General features: G+C 39.8%; 1 protein-coding gene across 11 annotated transcripts in view; it reads right to left on the reverse strand.

The window, feature by feature from the left end:
• Positions 1–2,251: 2,251 nt before the first annotated feature.
• The window catches only part of LOC128703737 (mucin-2), a 282,769-nt gene continuing 264,506 nt past the window's right edge, over positions 2,252–20,514 (reverse strand). For all 11 annotated transcript variants that reach the window (XM_070086896.1, XM_070086905.1, XM_070086902.1 and 8 more), the window contains one exon: positions 2,252–2,708. In XM_070086896.1, coding sequence (XP_069942997.1) covers positions 2,575–2,708 — 134 coding nt within the window. In that variant the 3' untranslated portion in view covers positions 2,252–2,574. The remainder of the gene's footprint in view (positions 2,709–20,514) is intronic.

A 20,514-nucleotide genomic window follows, 5' to 3' on the forward strand; every position in this document is an offset into this window, starting at 1 on the left:
CTAACTTTTTTCACTAAGGTGTTTGAGGAAGTAGATCATGGTAATGAATATGATATTGTGTATATGGACTTCAATAAGGCTTTCGATAGAGTTCCAGATCAGAGACTTTTGAGGAAACTTAAGGCACACGGAATAGGAGAAATTTTTTCCTGGGTAGAGGCATGGTTGACAAATAAGCAGCAAAGAGTTTGCATAAATGGGGAAAAATCAGAATGGGGCACATCACAAGCAGTGTTCCACAGAGGTCAGTGTTGAGCCAATTTTTTTTCACAATTTACATAAGCGATATAGATGAGGGAATAAATAGCGACATAAGCAAATTTGCTGATGACACCAAAATAGAGCATCCAATTCATTCTATTAAGGACATTAGTGCACTCCAGGATGATTTGAATAAACTGATGCAGTGGTCGGAGAAGTGGCAGATGCAGTTTAATATAGACAAATGCAAAGTTCTAAATGTTCGACAGGACAATAACCATGCCACTTATAAACTGAATAGTGTAGATCTTAATACTACTGACTGTGAAAAGGATTTAGGAGTTCTGGTTAGCAGTAATCTGAAACTAAAACAACGGTGCATAAGTGTTTGCAATAAAGCTAACAGAATCCTTGGCTTCATATCAGGAAGTATAAATAATAAAAGTTCTCAGGTTGTTCTTCAACTCTATATATCCTTGGTTAGGCTTCATTTAAATTATGCTGCACAGTTCTGTTCACCTTATTACAGAATGGATATAAATGCACTGGAAAACATACGGAGGAGGATGACAAAGCTGATCCCATGTATCAGAAATCTTCCCTATGAGGACAGACTGAGGGCCCTGAATCTGCACTCTCTAGAAAGGCGTTGAATTAGGGGGGATATGATTGAGGTGCATAAGTGGAAAACAGCAATAAATGAAGGGGATGTAAATAGCGTCCTGAAAATATCAAGCCGAGACAGGACCCGCAGCATGGTTTCAAGTTGGAAAAGTTCAGATTCAGGAAGGACATAGGAAAGCACTGGTTTGGTAATAGAGTTGTGGATGAGTGGAACAAACTCCTGAGTACCATCATAGAAGCTAAGACCTTGTATAGTATTAAAAATAGGTTGGCTAAATACATGAGTGGGTGTGGGTGGGTGAGAGTTGGACCTGATTAGCTTGTGCTACCAGGTCTGGTGCCATGCTCCTTCCTTAAGAGGAAGCGACCTGAATAGGTGGTTGTTGTTCTAGGCCAGGGGGTGGCATGGAACTGCTTTGCATGGGTCAGTACTCCTGTTGCAGTGTTCCTTCTTTCTTATGTTTTTATGTTACTCTTAGCAAGTGCCCAGCGAGTATTCGTGGCAACATCATTACATGGGGGCACTATGAACTGCTTAGAGGGCTGTTGCATGGGCAGCTTGTTGAGGATAGCTCGTGCCTTGAGTCTGCAATCTCAGATGAAGAAAGCTGGAAACCGAAGACATTATGTAAATACATTCTTCAAGAAAACAAGGGCTGGAGGTGCGAAGAGCTCTCAAGAAGCCAATGGGGACTCCTCTTTTAGTGCAGATGTCTTGGTGTGAATAATTGTATAAGATCGTCCTTGTTGGTAGGTTTTCCATACACTTTGAAGAGAAGTTTGTCACTGTTGGGAGATCTGCACAGGAGGACATTGAGAAAAGGAAGTTTCGGTCCCAGGACCGAAGTGTTTTCTAATGTGTCCTAGTGTTTGCTTACGTGTTTTTCTAAACTAACTTGTCAATATTTATTACCAAGGTTTATACCACTATTGTACATACTTGGATATATTATGTCATAAAATTTCTTTCTCCCCCCCTCTTTTTTTATCCTGTCTCTTATATATGATTTCTGTTGTCCCCACTCTGGGATAGAAATATTCTCATAAAAATTCCATTTCTCCTGTGTAAGGGATAGGCCATCCCAACTGAAGGTAGTTCCCATGTAATAGTAACTCCAGCTCTGCTGGAATAAAACTTTTGAAGCTCTTATAGCTGATGGACCCATAATTGAATAGTTAATGCTATCCTCATTGTTCTACTGGTCTCTCAGTTTTCATACTGAAAAACAAATTAAATTAGATATGGAATATTATGGGTGAAAAATGCATCTCCACTTACAACATGTGTGCTTATGGAAAAATGGGTTCCTAGTTCTGAACAACTGAACAATTTTCAGAAACACTATCATTATAAGAGAAAGACCTATCTTACATTCATAAAAAAAAGACAAATTTTGCTCAGAAAATGTGGCTAAAAATACACAAATTACAAATTCTAATTTTATTGTTAAAAATTATCTTTTTCAAACTTCTGGAAATAATGGTCCATATTTCACATACATACAGCACTGTAATTATAAAATGCTATTGATAAAAAATTATATATAATGGTAAAATGTTTAACCCTTAAACTGTCCAAATGTAGATCTACATTTTCACGCATAGCACTCTGACCTTGATTTTCTCCATAGGTAAGCATGTAAAAAAAAAAAACGTAGATCTACGTTCAGAGCGGTACGCGAGCAAATGTAAAGCTACGTTTGGACAGTTTAAGGGTTAAGGCAGACAAGTTGGCCATGGTAGCAAATATCAACAAACATTTTTGCTAAAGCCATGAGGGAGAGGCAGGTCAAATACAATAGGCGGGTTCACAGGTTTGTAGTGGATGTTACACATAGCAGCATTCACGAAGACTGTTTTGCCATTTCCTGTCACACCATAGCCTGAAAAATTAGTCCAAGTAAATAATCTGTAGTTAGAGACAGAACCATAATAACTTTTCACTGTTTTACAGATGGCAGTCATTCTTATAGGACAAACTGTTCCTTGTCAAACAAATATTTATTGGGTTTGTATAGACAATTTTGCAAACATAACTCTGCAAATAATAAATACAAGAAGTCCTAATTATACATCTTCCCCCCCAAAAAATTCCTTATAAAACAACTAATATGCTGAAGCAGGTCTACTCTGTAGGATGAACCAATGTGTATAATATTATAATACAGTGAACCCTCGGTTATCGTAATTAATCTGTTCCAGAGTGTGTGACTAAAGCCGAATTTGACGAAAAATTATTTTTTTACATGAAATACACATTTACCTACACAGAAAACAATGAGACATGAAGAATAAAACAATAATAACATGACACTTACCTTTATTGAAGACTCTTCTTAGTGTATTGAAGACGGGAGGAGAGGGGAGGATGGAGAAATTACTGTTTGGAAGGGAAATACCCTTCTGTAAAGACTTCAGGTACCAAGTCCTTTTCTGGGGTTACTTCCCTTCTTTGTTTTTTAATGCCCCTAGGACCAGCTTGAGAATCACTGGACCCCTGTCGCTCAAAAAAGTGTTCCAGAAAGGTCTGTTTCTGGCATATGTTAGGAATTGTTGCGGCAGCAGGAGAGTGTGTTGGGAGATAGGACAAGAAAGTCCTTCAATATGACATTAATATCTACAGCTTATTTATCTAGCACAATTCATCTAATATGACATAATAAACAATATTAATAACATAGAAACATGATATATACTCTAGAATAAATAAAATATGTCATATGTCTCTCTCCCTAACCGACAAGTGTTGTTGTGTTGTTTGTTGTTGGGTGTATAAACCTTACATTGTGGTGGTGATGGCAGCAGCAGAGGTGGTGGTGTTAGTCAGTAGCCCTATATACCTCCAACAACACTGGAGGAGTCAGTTTCATGCTGTCCTTTTTCTATTGATTAATCGCTTAATTTACTTGCTACACTGTTAATGCTACACTTTATCGCTGGCTGGCGCTATAGCCTTTATCAACTCCTGCTGCTTTAGTATCGTACACATCACAAAATCACTGAAGAAGGCACATTCTCCCCTCTCTCTCAGCCCTTTACCAAAGGGGTGGCTGGCACTAGGAACTTTCTTTGGGCCCATGGTGGCTTATTTAGTAGTTGCAAGAACTAAAGAGAATGGAATAATACGAAATGTATCGTATGAACGTGTGCTCACTGGCTGATAAACAATGGCACACTGAGTGTCAGGTGCTGTTGCCATGTGAAAGCGCTCGGGACGAATGACTATTACCAAGCTCAATGACTATCACCGAGCCAATATTTTGACAAAAAAAAGTTACGATTTCCGAATACAGTACATGTATTATGAAATCCAACAACTACAATATCCAGAGGTCCACTGTAATATTCTTTGTTTCAACAAGTACAAATACTAGGTATACAGGCCTAGCTGACATCAATGACATACTACTATATAGAAAACCCCTTGTTATGCAGAGCATTTCAGGGAAATTAGCACAATTTTTGTCCTCAGGATGAAACCCACACTACTTAACCAACACTCAGATACCAATTTTATTGACAGGTGAACATGGACAGCAGGTGCCTTAAGGAAACATGTCCTAATGTTTCCACACACACTGGGGATAGACCCCCAGACCTCAGTGTGTGAGCTTAGTGCACTAGCAATTGAGCTACAGAACACTGTAATCATATTTCCAGCAATTTCAGCATATTCTTGGATTTTACAACAGATACAGTTGTTCCTACAAATTTGCAGATGTACATTTCTAGAGGTTCTGTGCAACTAAAAACTGTGAATAATGTAAAATTATGTCTGCATAATCACTCTTGTGTCAGCCTGCAAAATTACATCTGCATAATCACACTTGTGTCAACCCAAAATGCCCCGGCATGATAGTGGCTTTCTTTATACTTGAAAATCAAAATTGTAATTACATACTGTAACCAGTGCAAAAAATAAAATCTTTAATCTTTTATTTATTCTTTTTAGATGTGGTTTAATTTTTTGGTTTAGAGACCAGGTCTCTCTAACATGTCACTAATCTGATTAATAGTGACATTCACAAGAAACAGTAGTCAGAATAAGATAAAAAAAAAAAAAAGATTTAGGTGTAGGAGTCACTGAGCCAGAATAATACTGGATAACTGAATCTATTTGCTGGCTAACCTTCATCAATTCTATGGTTAACCTCATCATTCATAAACCCATCTGCTGACAAGTCAACTCCCAAATATCTGAAAAATTCACTTCTTCCATACTACCTCTCTCCAATGTGATATCCAATTTTTTTTTTTATCTAAATCAGATACCCTCATCACCTTACTCTCATCTATGTTCATTTTCAACTTTCTACATTTACACACCTTCCCAAACTCATCCACTAACCTTTGCAACTTTTCTTTACAATCTCCCATAAGCATAGTATCATCAGCAAAAAGTAACTCTGTCAACTCCCATTTTGTATTTGATTCCCCATAATTTAATTCCACCCCTCTCCCCAATACCCTAGCATTTACTTCTTTAACAACCCCATCTATAAATATATTAAACAACCATGGTAACATTACACATGCCTGTCTAAGACCTGCTTTTACCGGGAAGTAATCTCCCTCTCTTCTACGTACCCTAACCTGAGCCTCACTACCCTCATAAAAACTCATTACAGCATTTAGTAACTTACCACCTATTCCATATACTTGCAATGTCTGCCACATTGCTCCTCCTGTCCACTCTATCATATGCATTTTCTAAGTCCATAAATGCAATGAAAACTTCCTTACCTTTATTTAAATATTGCTCACATATATGCTTCAACGTAAAGCACTTGATCTACACATCCCCTACCCACTCGAAAGCCTTCTTGCTCGTATGCAATCCTACTCTTTGTCTTACCTCTAATTCTTTCAATAATAACCCTACCGTACACTTTTCCTGGTATATTCAGTAAACTTATTCCCCTATAATTTTTACAATCTCTTTTGTCCCCCTTCCCTTTATATAAAGGAGCTATACGTGCTCTCTGCCAATCCCTAGGTATCTTCCCCTCTTTCATACATTTATTAGACAAAAATACCATCCACTCTAACACTATATAACCCCCCCTGTTTTTAACATTTCTGTCATGATCCCATCAGTTCCAGCTGCTTTACTCCCTTTCATTCTACATAATGCCTCATGCACCTCCTCCACACTTACATCCTGCTCTTCTTCACTCCTAAAAGATGTTAAACCTCCCTGGCCAGTGCATGAAATTACCGCCTCCCTTTATTCATAGACATTTAAAAGTTCCTCAAAATATTCCTGCCATCTACCCAATACCTCCAGCTCCCCATCTACTAACTCCCCTACTCTGCTTTTAACTGGCAAATCGATTTGTTTCCTAGGCTTTCTTAACTTGTTTATCTCACTCCAAAACATTTTCCTAATTTCATCAAAATTTCTTGACAGTGCCTCTCTCACTCTATCATCTGCTCTCCTTTCGCACTCTCTCACCACTCTCTTCGCCTTTCTTTTACTCTCCATATACTCTGCTCTTCTTATAACACTTCTGCTTTGTAAAAACCTCTCATAAGCTACCTTTCTCTCTTTTATTAAACCCTATACTTCATCATTCCACCAATCACTCCTCTTCCCTCCTGCACCCTCTTTCCTCCTGCACCCACTCTCCTATAGTGACAGTCTCCTGCCCCACATTCTAATACTGCATTTTTAAACCTATTCCAGCCGTCTTCAATCCCCCCACTACTCATACTTGCATTAGCCTACATTTCTGCCAATAGTTGCTTATATCTCATCCTAAATTCCTCCTCCCTTAATTTATACACTTTCTTCTCTCTCTTACTTGCTGTTGCCATTTTCCTTTTGTCCCATCTACCTCTTACTTTAACTGTAGCTACAACTAAATAATGATCTGATATATCAGTTGCCCCTCTATAAACATGTACATCCTGAAGCCTACCCATCAACCTTTTATCCACCAATACATAATCTAACAAACTACTTTCATTACATGCTATACCAACCTTGTATACTTATTTGTCCTCTTTTTCATAAAATATGTATCACTTATTACCAAACCTCTTTCTACACAGCTCAATTAAAAGCTCCTCATTTCCATTTGCCCCTGGCACCCCAAATTTACCTACTACTCCCTCCACATTTTTACCCACTTTAGCATTGAGATCCCCAACCTCAAGTACTCTCTCACTTGGTTCAAAACTCCCCATGCACTCACTGAACATTTCCCAAAATCTCTCTCTCTCCTCTACACTTCTCTCTTCTCCAGGTGCATAAATACTTACTATAACCCACTTTTTACATCCAACCCTTATTTTACTCCACATATTCCTTGAATTTATACATTTATATTCCCTTTTTTCCTGCCATAACATCACACACTGTAAATTATGCAAAGAAATAAAAAAATAATTTTAATCCTTAAACTGTCCAAACAGATCTACGTTCACATGCGTAGTGCTCCAAAAGTAGATCTACATTTTTTTACATATTTTCAAATACAACAAAAAAAAATATATAGATCAAAGTTTTTTTTACACATTTTCAAATACACCTACCATCCGACTTACGACCTGCTCGACATACGTCCACTCGACTTACGACCGTGCATCTGGCAGCTGGGCTGGGCCGGCTGATGCACACCTCTGTACAATATTTGAGAATACTCGCGGCGGCAATGTGTCATGCAGGCAGCATCAGTTTGAGTAACCCTGCCCTATCGGCAGCATCATACTGTATTAACTGTACTAACTGGACAGTAAATTTCACCATGGGCCCTAAGATGAAGTTTGAATCTTGCACTGGAGATTGTGGCAAGAAAGGCTCTTACTCTCGAACTCTCTATTTGTTTTCACTGTTGCACATAAACCTGTCTGTATCTTCTGCTTGTATATCTGTCTGTATCTCTGTGTGTCTGTTTATTTGTCTGTCTACTAGTGTGTCTGTCTCTGTCTACCTGTGTGTCTGTCTGTCTACCTGTGTCTTTATGTCTACCTGTGTGTCTGTCTTTCTGTGTGTCTGTCTTTCTGTCTACCTGTGTGTCTTTCTGTCTACCTGTGTCTGTCTTTCTGTCTACCTTACCAACAGACCCCTGGCAGTCTTCAAGCTGGCACTGGACAAGCACCTAAAGTCAGTTCCTGATCAGCCGGGCTGTGGCTCGTACGTTGGTTTGCGTGCAGCCAGCAGCAACAGCTTGGTTGATCAGGCGCTGATCCACCAGGAGGCCTGGTCACAGACCGGGCCGCGGGGGCGTTGACCCCCGAAACTCTCTCCAGGTAAACTCCAGGTACCTGTGTCTGTCTTTATGTCTACCTGTGTCTGTGTCTACCTGTGTGTCTGTCTTTCTGTCTGTCTACCTGTGTCTGTCTTTCTGTCTACCTGTGTGTCTGTCTTTGTCTGCTTGTCTGTCTCAGAGCCACTCATTAAGAGTGTACTTGGTCTTGAAGACGCCATATTAATAATGATAATAACAATAATAATCACTGAGGCGCATTAAATGTGTATAAAACGTTAATATAGACATTTTGCTTAATCCATCTATGATTTTTTTTTTTCAAAATTATATAATAAACATGCTACATAACATATAAATTAATAAATATGAAATGTTTTTCTGGTCGGCTTGACAGTGAACAGGAATCATTCGTGTCCGGGCTGGTAACAACAACAACAACAACGTTTGTTTACATAACTCGTGAACATTCTACATTCTCATTCTCTCTCTCATTTATTCATTTAATCTTGTTTACTCACCTCTCACTCTACATTAAAACTACAGATATTTTAAGGTAAGTAATGAGTGGGCACAATTATTATATTACAGCTTAATAATAATAATATTAATATTAGTACCTATGTATTATTGTAATAATAATGATTAATATTATTATTAATTTAGGGCACTGGAGCACAGATCCACTGTATAGCACTTTGTCTGGATTTTTTGGGTTATCCTAGGTAATTTATAATATGTATGATAACTTGACTTATGTGTACCAGTGAGAGAGAGAGAGATACAGAGAGATACAGAGAGAGAGATACAAAGAAACAGCCACATTCGGTCAGCCAGTCAGCCAACTACCCACCCACCCATCCAGCCACCCAGCCACCCACCCACCATCCAGCCACCCACCCACCCACCATCCAGCCACCCACCCACCCACCCAGCCACCCACCCACCCATCCAGCCACCCACCCACCCATCCAGCCACCCACCCATCCAGCCACCCACCCACCCATCCAGCCAGCCAGCCAGCCACCCACCCGGCCAACCACAGACCCGGCCACCCAGCCAGCCAGCCGGATACGTATTACACATGTTCCAGAGTTGTTTCTCTTTACTTAGGGTATAGGTTATACAACATTCTGGAAGGATGACACTACAGTGGTATTCTCCCATTCCACTGTGTCGACAATACATAAAGATAATAGTAACATATGATACTGTATGCGATGTAAAATTTACAATACATATCACTACCATGTATTCATTATATACAGTACATAAATAATTAAAATGCAAAAATAGAAGTAAATTATGGTAAAAAAAAATGAAATAATGATTGTACATTACATTACAGTATTATGTAGGTAGTTTATATAGGAAAGTTTTGACATTATGCCCTACCCAATATGTCGGCAATTTTCAAAGGTTCGACTTACGTCCATTTCGACTTACGACCGGTTGGTCGGAACCAAGCTTGGTCGTAAGTCGGATGGTAGGTGTATATATATAAAAAAGGTCTACGTTTTTTTACATACTTTCAAATGTTGAAAAAACGTAGATCTATGTTTGGACAGTTTAAGGGTTAATCACCATTCACTTCATCACTGTCTTACCAGAGGCATGCCTATACTACAGTTCAAAAATTGCACCATCTCGCCACCCCTCCTTCAAAGTGCAGGCACTGTAATTCTCACCTCCAGGACCCAGGTCCAGCTAACCGGTTTCCCTGAATCCCCTTCATAAATGTTACATTGCTCATACTCCAACAGCACATCAAGTCATAAACACCATATGCCTCCACTCGCTCCTATTTAACATGCTCACACATGCTTGCACAAAACCTCCTTTACCCTGTCCCTCCAATCTTTCCTAAGATGGTCCCTTACCCCACCTTCCTTCCACTACAGATTTATATGCCCTCTAAGTCACTATTTTGTTCCATCCTTTCTAAATGTCCAACCCACCTCGACAATCCCTCCTCATCCCTCTGGGTAAGAAACCAGCACCACCTTCCAATCCCCAAGCTACAAATTCTCTGGATAATATTCACACCATGCATTATCCTCAGGCATAACATCTCCACTGCCTCCAGCCTTCTCCATGTTGCAACATTCACCACCCATGCTTTGCACCCATGTAAGAGCATTGGTACCATTATACTCTCATACATTCCCCTCTTTGCTAAAAATAAGAAGAAAAGGTACAAATGATGCAATTATAAAAAATGCTTGAACTGCTTATGCAGTTCTTGAAAATAATGAATATCCTCTAGGCCTCTTCACAGACCTGCAGGAAGCTTTTGATATGGTGGACTTAACATTCTGCATCTTAAACTAGAACTTTATAGGATCAGAGGTGATGCCCCTAATGCATCTCATCTCTATGAGCCTGTTCTGTTTGCAGACGACACAACTTTTGTTATCTCTCACTCATATCTGACTTCTGTTAACGATGAGCTCCTAAAATTATCTATATAGATGATTACCAACAAACTCACCCTTAACACTGACAAAATCTACTACATGTTTGGAAACAGAGTTTTTCAAACATCATGGGTAAAATTCTTAGGTCTATATATTGAGTGCAACTTGAAATTTAATACAAAAATCCAGCATATAACAAAGAAGTCTCCAAAATATGTTGCTGTGTACCTCAAACATTACTTATCCTTACCTTGCCTATGGCATTTATGCCTGGGGATCTACTACACCAAATTACCTAAAACCATTAATAACCCAGCAAAAAGATGCTGTGTGAACTATCATCAATTCCATTTCTAGACAACACACTACCCCAATCTTCAAAAGCTTAAACTTAATTAATATACAAAATATGCACTCATACTGCTGTGCCTACTATATATACAGGGCAATCAATTTCAATATAAACCTTTCTCTGAAACTTTTCCTTGATAGTTGCAACAGAACACAAAGGCATAACACAAGACACAAAAGCCTCTTTGACAGTCCCCACATCAGACTCCATGCATTAAGCATGGAGTCTGATGTGATGCAATAAGCATGGAGTCTGATGTGATGCAATAAGCATGGAGTCTGATGTGATGCAATAAGCATGGAGTCTGATGTGATGCAATAAGCATGGAGTCTTAATCTTGAGTAGCATTTAAGCATTAGGATTAGTTGCCCAAAATGCATTGAATAATAAGTGTCTTTCTTTTGTGCCTACCAATGTTTTATTACATATAAACTACATTACAGAAATGAAAATTGTACTGTTTTGTATATTTTAACAAAAAACTGTCCAATAAATGCTTATCTTACTAAGCATTTATGTTTTACCTCATATGCCAACATTTTACTTATTTAATAATGACAGTGATGATGATACTAAAATTAAATGGTGACAGTGACTGAATATGGTGATTCAATTCAATTCACAGTTTATTCTCTATAAGGATTACAATGCTGAGTTTACAGAATTTGGTTATTGTGTGGTTTACAAATAGTAAAATAATAATTACAGAGTGTACCACTAGAACACCTAGCATGGCTAGGCATTTCGGGCAGACTTGGACTAATTCTTAAATTTAAAATATTATAAATTATGAGGTAAGTTGGTATTATGGCTAAGTGACTAAATACTAGTTTGTGAGTTTAGCAATGTGAATGCTTTTGTTTTGGCACAATACATAGTTTCAGTATTGGAGTATCACAGGCCAACTTATGACTAGTTAGGATTCATTATTTTAAGATTGAGATTGATATTTCTGTTTATGGTCAAATGGGTGAGTGAGTGTAAGTGTGAACCACCAGGTGGTATTCGTGTAATTAGTTGACGGGGTGTATCAGGGAGATAAGATGTTTTCTAATGGTAGTTTTGAAGGTGATGAATGTCTCTGCAGTTCTAGAGTTTTCAGGTAGGGTGTTCCAGATTTTAGGGCCTATGACATACATTGAATTTTTATAAAGGTTTAGTCGGACACGGGGAATGTCATAGAGATGTTTGTGTCTGGTGTTATGCCTGTGGGTTCTGTCACAACTATCAAGAAAGCATTTTAGGTCAAGGTTAATATTGGAATTCAAGGTCCTGAAGATGTAGATTGCACAGTAGTAAGTGTGGATGTATTGAAGAGGGAGTAAGTTTAGATCTATGAAGAGTGGGGGGGGGGTGTTGCCAGGGATGGGATTTAGTGATTATTCTTACTGCGGCTTTTTGTTGGGTTATTATTGGCTTTAGGTGTGTTGCTGCAGTTGATCCCCAAGCACAAATAGCATAGGTGAGGTATGGATAAATAAGTGAGTGGTATAGTGTGAGAAGGGCATTTTGCTGCACGTAGTATCGTATCTTGGAGAGGATCCCAACCGTTTTGGATACTTTTTTAGTTATGTGTTGGATATGGGTGCTGAAATTCAGGTTGTTGTCGAGGTATAGGCCTAGGAATTTGCCCTCATTATGTCTGGCAATTAGAGTGTTGTCGATCTTAATGTTAATTTGCGCAACTCCTGCTCTGCTACTAAACATAATATACAGTGGACCCTCGACCAGCGATATTAATCCATTCCTGAGAGTTCATCATTAATCGAAATTATCGTTAGTCGAGTTAATTTTCCCCATAAGCAATAATGGAAATCAAATTAATCCGTTCCTGACACCCCAAAGTATTGAAAAAAAAAAATTTCCACATGAAATATTAATTTTAACCCTTTCAGGGTCCGTCCCATAGATCTACGGCTTCGCGTTGAGTGTCCAAACTATAGATCTACGCCAAAATTCTAGCGCCATCAAATTTAGCGCGAAAGCGCTCATAGGCCTACATGTGAGAGAACGGGTCTGCGTGGTGGGTGTGCACCATAAACAAAAAATCTAGGCGCCCGCATAGCATTGTGGGAACGCCGGCTCAGTTACCCTTGTTCACCATGCCTCGTCGCAAGTCAGCTCTCACTCCATGGAAAATTGGGACTCTCCTCTTCCTATCTGATAGTTCTGACACTGATGGAAGTGGAAATGAAGACGAATTCTATGGCTTTGATCAGTTAGTGACCGAAAGGAATGACCAGGACATCGATAATAGTGCAGAAAACCCTGACGATCCTCAACCTTCTACCTCTGGTGTGGGCACTCGTGACTCACGGTCGGTTGTACCTCAACGCAAGAGAAAACTAATATTTTCGCGTGGCCAGGCCTCTGACTTCAGTAATGATGATAGTGACGTGGATTGTGATTTTATTGCGCTTGACTATCATTCGAGTAGTGATAGTGAGGAATCATATTCACCAGTGAAGCGTTGGTATGTACGCCGCTGCATGCCCTCGGGTAGTGTACCCTATGCTGTGCCCAGGGGATGGAGTACATTCCGGAGTACATCCCGTGGCCCTACACCAGGTTTAGATAGTGATAGGATGATGTGGCTACACTTGGCATGAATAGACCACAGGCATCAGTAGATGGTGGTAGTGGTGATGGTAGTGGCACCGCCATGCGTGACTCACCAGCCCAGGCTGGGACCCACGCTGCTGACTCCTCAGTTCAAGGACAAAGTGGAGCATCAGCCACCAGCCCACCACAACCACAACCACCCGCACAACCAGCCTATGATGTCCAGTATCCACCAGCAAACTGTATCTGGGATTGGCAGCAAAATCCCAATTTTGCTCCCAAGCCCCACCATTTTGATGACTCTCAAAGTGGAATTCTACTTACTTGTCCCCTTGGAACCATGGCCAATGAACTGGAATTCTTTGAATTATTCTTTGACCAGCCATTGATGGAAACTATTGTCAGGGAAAGTAATAAGTATTTTGAGTACACCATGGCAAGTACGATCATATTACCACAGTCAAGACTACACCGGTGGAAAGAGACGACTGTTGCAGAAATGTATTTGCTCTTTGCAACAATAATGCTTATGCCTCACGTCTATAAGCATAATATAAAAGCATACTGGTCCACAGATCGGCTAATTTCTACCTCAGTCTTCAGTGAAATCATCCCAGTGAACATGTTTATCTTACTGTTACGTATGTTGCACTTCTCTGACAAAACCAGGCCTGACAGAAGTGACTGGTTATACAAGATTAGAAATGATTTTATGTATCTCAAACAAAAGTTCAGCATATACTTTTATCCATTCAAGAATCTTGTAATTGACGAGTCTTTGATTTTGTTCAAAGGTAGACTGTCATTCAAGCAGTATATACCGAGCAAGAGGAAACGCTTTGGTATAAAACTGTTTGTACTCTGTGACTGTGACAGTGGCCTGGTGTTGGATATTGTTGGATACACGGGAAGTAAAACATTGAAAGATACCAAGATGTTATTGGGTATCTCAGGTGACGTAGTGAGAAACATGATGGCACCTTATCTTGGTAAGGGGCATACTTTATATACCGATGACTGGTACACAAGCCCATTACTCAGTGATTTCATGCGAGTGAACAAGACAGATGTGTGTGGCACAGTGCGTTCTAATAGTAAACATATGCCCAGGCTCAACGCAGGTGCTCGTGGTGATGATGTGCAGGTGTTTACTGCCAATGACATCATGGCATTACGGTGGCATGACAAACGAGATGTCACATTGTTGACAACCATTCACCGTAATGAAATGCAAGACAGTGGCAAAGATGATCGAGTGACTAATGAACGTATTCGAAAACCAGTGACAGTGATTGATTATACACAAAACATGCGCTTGGTTGACAAATGTGACATGCAGATTGGTTTTGTTGATTGTGTTCGTAAGAGTTACAAGTGGTACATGAAACTTTTCTTCCATCTCATGGACATTTCAATGCTCAATGCATATAATATGTACCAAATAAAGACTGGCAACAGACCACCGTATGGCGAATTTTGTTTGTCTGTTGTCAGACAACTCATAATGAAGTACCAGGTAAGAACACCTGCTATACAACAAGGTCCTCGAATTCCTCAGGATATACCCAAGCGTTTGAGGAGGGAAGGTGATCATTTCAATATACAGCTTCCTTCAACTCAGAAGAAATTTGCTCAGAAGAGAAGCATCGTTTGTGCACAAACAAAACGACGGCAACAAAGACGCAAAGACACTCGGTTTATGTGTGAGGAATGTAAGGTGCCTCTGTGTATGGTGCCTTGTTTCAAGGAGTTCTACAAGCTCCAGCAGTTCTAAAACCATGTCCAGTGATTGTAAATATGTAAATATATGATAGAACATTAGTATTATACAAGATTTGTGCATGTTTATTGTAATAAACAACAGTGGTAAACAATAATATGATAATAACATTAGTGCGGTTATTGTGTTCAATACAGTGAGTTTATATACTATATACATTAAATACAGTATTGGTCTTTCAGGCCCCATATGTTAGTAGGAAAAGAAAAAAATTGGAAAAGAAAAGAAAAAACTACAAAAACCGCTAAATAAAGTAATGCGCATATGTGGAATTCGTCGATGTTGCCGCCACCACATCATTTTGGACAAACTTCTTGGCACTGTATCTCGGTAAGTACTGATCAGAATTTTTTTTTTTTGTCTTATTACCTTCACAAAAATATGCTCTTTAATTCTGTAAGAAAAAATAATTTTTTTTTTTTTTCAAAATTTCTTGGACACTGGAGCACCACTGCAGATTTTGGCCTTGGACCCTGAAGGGGTTAACCCCTTGACTGTCGCAACCCCTAATCCTGAGGAGTCTCCTGGTGTTGCAAAATTTAAAAAAAAAAAATTATTTTTCTTATGAAATGATAGAGAATCTTTTCCCGATTGTAATGACACCAAAAAAACGAAATTTGATGGAAAACTGACAGAATTATGCTCTTGCGAGGTTAGCGACCTCGGAGCCGTTTACAAATCGGCGATTTCGCCCACTTTGAGCCCTATTTTCGGCTAATTCCGTTGTTCCAGTTGCCCAAACTCATAGCTATTTCTTTAGAACTCCATTTTTTTCTATCGATTGAGTACAAGAAACTGCCCATTTACTGATATCAATTACCTAATAATGTGGTCAGAAATTTGCAATTTGGCCAATTTCATGAAAACTAAAAAATATGACAATTTCAAAATAAGGTTCAGAATGAACAATGCAGACATTCCTGGCTCTAAAATAACATTTTCTTTGTTCAACAGTCATGTCTCCAGGCCCCTCTGATATTGCTCTTGCTTTCTATTTTGAATTTTTATTCAAACAAAAAATAGAAGACTTACTATTATGCAGACCACTGCAATACTGTAATAATTGTATAAATAACATCAACCCATTCATGACTGCATATTAGAATGGCTAGTTGGACATTTATTGGACAATGGCATCATTTGTTTACTTTTGAACATTGGCAAAAACAAACATTTCCCCTATTTTGAGCTCCATTTCTAGGTTCTTTTTATAGTAAAATCAATCAGAATCACCTCTATTTCTATAATATGTGTGCCATTCTATCAAATGAGATGAAGAAAACGAGAATACAACCATAAATACTATACGAAAATAGACAACAAAGTCAGCATTTTAATTAAAAAAAACGGTCGGAGTTTTTTTTTCTCATTATGCACTGCGTGCTCCAGGATTTCCTTTATATGGTGCACACTGACCACACAGACCCATTCTCTCACATGTGGGCCTACCAGCTTTCTCCTGCTTGATTTGAAGCCGCTAGAATTTATGAGTATATATACGTCCAACACGGTACCTCGTAAGACATATATATACGGCCGCGACAGTCAAAGGGTTAATACACACAAACTGAAGAAGACAGGTACAGTTACATGACACTTACCTTTATTGAAGATCTGGTGATGATTGATGGGATGGGAGGAGGGGAGAGTGTTGATCTTCTTAGTGTTTAGAAGGGGAATCCCCTTCCATTAGGACTTGAGGTAGCAAGTCTTTTTCCGGGGTTACTTCCCTTGTTCTTTTAATGCCATTAGGACCAGCTTCAGAGTCACTGGACTTCTGTCGCACAACATATCTGTCCATAGAGGCCTGTACCTCCCGTTCCTTCATGACATTTCTAAAGTGTTTCACAACATTGTCAGTGTACAGGTTGCCAACACGGCTTGCAGAAGCTGTGTTAGGGTGATTTTCATCCATAAAAGTTTGCACTTTAAGCCACATTGCACAGATTTCCTTAATCTTAGAAGTAGTCAACTTCTTCAATTTCTCTATCCCCTCCTCGGAAGCAGTTTCCTCAGGTGTGGCCTCATGCTGATGAAGATGATCTAGCAGCTCATCAGTGGTTAGTTCTTCATTGTCCTCCACCACCAACTCTTCCACATCCTCCCCACTAACTTCCAACCCCAAGGACTTCCCCAATGCCACAATGGATTCCTCAACTGGCATAGGATTCTCAGGGTTAGCCTCAAACCCTTCAAAATCCCTTTTGTCTACACATTCTGGCCACAGTTTTTTCCAAGCAGAGTTCAAGGTCCTCTTAGTCACTTCCTCCCAAGCCTTACCTATAATGTTTACACAATTGAGGATGGTAAAGTGATCTTTCCAAAACTCTCTTAGAGTCAGTTGAGTTTCTGAGGTCACTACAAAGCACCTTTCAAACATAGCTTTTGTGTACATTTTCTTGAAGTTTGCAATGACCTGCTGGTCCATGGGCTGCAGGAGAGGAGTGGTATTAGGAGGCAAAAACTTCACCTTAATGAAGCTCATGTCCCTAGAAAGTCACTCTTCCAAGTCTGAAGGACGACCAGGAGCATTGTCCAATACCAGGAGGCACTTAAGGTCTAATTTCTTTTTAATTAGGTAATTTTTCACAGTGGGGGCAAATGCATGGTGTAACCAGTCATAGAAAAAGTATCTAGTGACCCATGCCTTACTGTTTGCCCTCCACAGCACACACAAATTAGCCTTGAGGACATTGTTTTTCCTGAACGCTCTGGGAGTTTCAGAGTGATACACCAATAAAGGCTTCACTTTGCAATCACCACTAGCATTGGCACACATCAACAGAGTAAGCCTGTCTTTCATAGGCTTATGTCCTGGGAGTGCCTTTTCCTCCTGAGTAATGTATGTCCTGCTTGGCATTTTCTTCCAAAACAGGCCTGTTTCGTCACAATTAAACACTTGTTCAGGTTTCAGTCCTTCACTGTCTATGTACTCCTTGAATTCCTGCACATATTTTTCAGCTGCTTTGTGGTCCAAACTGACAGCCTCACCATGCCTTATGACACTATGAATGCCACTACGCTTCTTAAATCTCTCAAACCAACCTTTGCTGGCCTTAAATTCACTCACATCACCACTAGTTGCTGGCATTTTTTTAATTAAATCGTCATGCAACTTCCTAGCCTTTTCACATATGATCGCTTGAGAGATGCTATCTCCTGCTATCTATTTTTCGTTTATCCACACCAATAAGAGTCTCTCAACATCTTCTGTCACTTGCGATCTCAGTTTCGAAAACATAGTTGCACCTTTGGCAAGAACAGCTTCCTTGATTGCCGTTTTCTTGCCCACAATAGTAGCGATGGTTGATAAGATAAGAGATAAGATTTCGTTCGGATTTTTAACCCCGGAGGGTTAGCCACCCAGGATAACCCAAGAAAGTCAGTGCGTCATCGAGGACTGTCTAACTTATTTCCATTGGGGTCCTTAATCTTGTCCCCCAGGATGCGACCCACACCAGTCGACTAACACCCAGGTACCTATTTGCTGCTAGGTGAACAGGACAACAGGTGTAAGGAAATGTGTCGAATGTTTCCACCCGCCGGGAATCGAACCCGGGCCCTCCGTGTGTGAAGCGGGAGCTTTAGCCACCAGGCCACCGGGCCTATACAACCTGACCAGCTCGGAGGCAGGCACTCCACTTTTATACTTAGCAATGATCTCTTTCTTCATCTCCATAGTAATTCTCACCCTTTTTGCTGTAGGGTTGGCACTAGAAGCTTTCTTGGGGCCCATGGTGACTTATTTTGCAGGTGCAGTCACTACAAAGGCTGTGATAATATGAAATGTTCTAATTGTATATTTGAAAGCGACCACGGTGGCTGGCTGGCTTGTAAACACTGGCACCCATGGGACAAGTGAGGCGCGCTGAGGCCAAAGTGGACGCGTCTCGAACGGAATGAATAGCGTTGGTCGGGTTTTTTAGCGCTAGTCGAGACAAAATTTTTGCGTTAAAATGTATCGCTAGTCGGATTTATCGTTAATCGATGCCATCGTTGGTCGAGGGTCCACTGTAGTAGGTTTTGTCAGTGTTAAGCGTAAGTTTATTGGCTGTCATCCAAGTTGATATTTTGATCAGCTCCTCGTTAACAATGGTGTTGAGGGTGGCAAGATTAGGGTGAGAGATGACATAAGTCGTGTCGTCAGCAAAGAGAATGGGGTTCAGGTGTTGGGATACGTTTGGAAGATCATTGATGTATATGAGGAAGAGCAGGGGACCAAGGACACTTTCCTGCGGAACTCCAGTATCAAGTGGCCGTGTTGTTGATGCTGTGTCTTTAATGGTGACATACTGATACCTATTAGTAAGGTAAGATTTGAAATATGCAAGTGCATGGCCTCTTATACCGTAATGGTCAAGTTTGTGGAGTAGGATGCCATGGTCTACTGTGTCAAAAGCTTTTCTTAGGTCAATAAAAATTCCTAGTGGATATTCCTTATTTTCCAATGCTGTGTAAAGCAGATCTAGCATTTTTATGATTGCATCATTAGTGCTTTTATTTTTCCTGAATCCAAATTGGCAGGGGTTGAGTATGTTTTGTGCCATTATAAATGAATATAGTCTCCTGTGCACGAGTTTCTCAAAGATTTTGGATAGCAATGGTAAGTTTGACATTGGCCTATAATTGTTTAAATCTGTAGGGTCACCACCTTTATGTATTGGTGTAACCCTTGCCGTCTTGAGTAGTTTTGGGAAGGTGCTAGTTTCTAGTGACTTGTTAAAAAGTAATGAAATAGCATGTGAAAGGACATGGGCTGCTCGCTTGTACAATAATGGTGGGACATGAGACAGATTCCCTGAGTTATTTTTAAGTGAATTTATAATCTCGGTGACTTCCATGGGCTCAGTTGGTGCAAGATAGAAGGAATTTGGGAAATTCCCATCTGAGTAGTCCCCGGCATGGGCATTGGTACGTGGGATTTTATTGCCGAGATTAGATCCTATGGTTGAGAAGAAGTCGTTTATCTTGTTAGCTGTGTCAGTGGGATGCAGTGGTGTTTCATTAGGTTTAGTTAGAGCAATATTCTTGGTTTTTTTCAGTTTGTGGGTCCCTAGAATCTGAGAGAGTGTTTTCCAGGTCTTTTTTATATCTCCTCTTGTGTCAGTGAATCTACTGGAGTAGTCTAGTTGTTTGGCTTTCTTTATTACTTTGGTGAGAACTGAAGAATAGTGTTTAAGAATATCTCTGTGTATTAAGCCCTATCTATACCGCTTTTCATATTGGTGTTTCTTATCAATGGATCAATGGGCAACCAAGCCGTTTGTTTGTGATCTGTTTCGTTTTTATAGGACAATGTTTGTTGTATAGTCTAAGTAATTTGTTAAGAAAAATGTCTGTCCAGTCATCAATACCATTGGCCTTGGA

This window comes from Cherax quadricarinatus, chromosome 20, assembly GCF_038502225.1.
Source record: "Cherax quadricarinatus isolate ZL_2023a chromosome 20, ASM3850222v1, whole genome shotgun sequence".
Classification (NCBI taxonomy): domain Eukaryota; kingdom Metazoa; phylum Arthropoda; class Malacostraca; order Decapoda; family Parastacidae; genus Cherax; species Cherax quadricarinatus.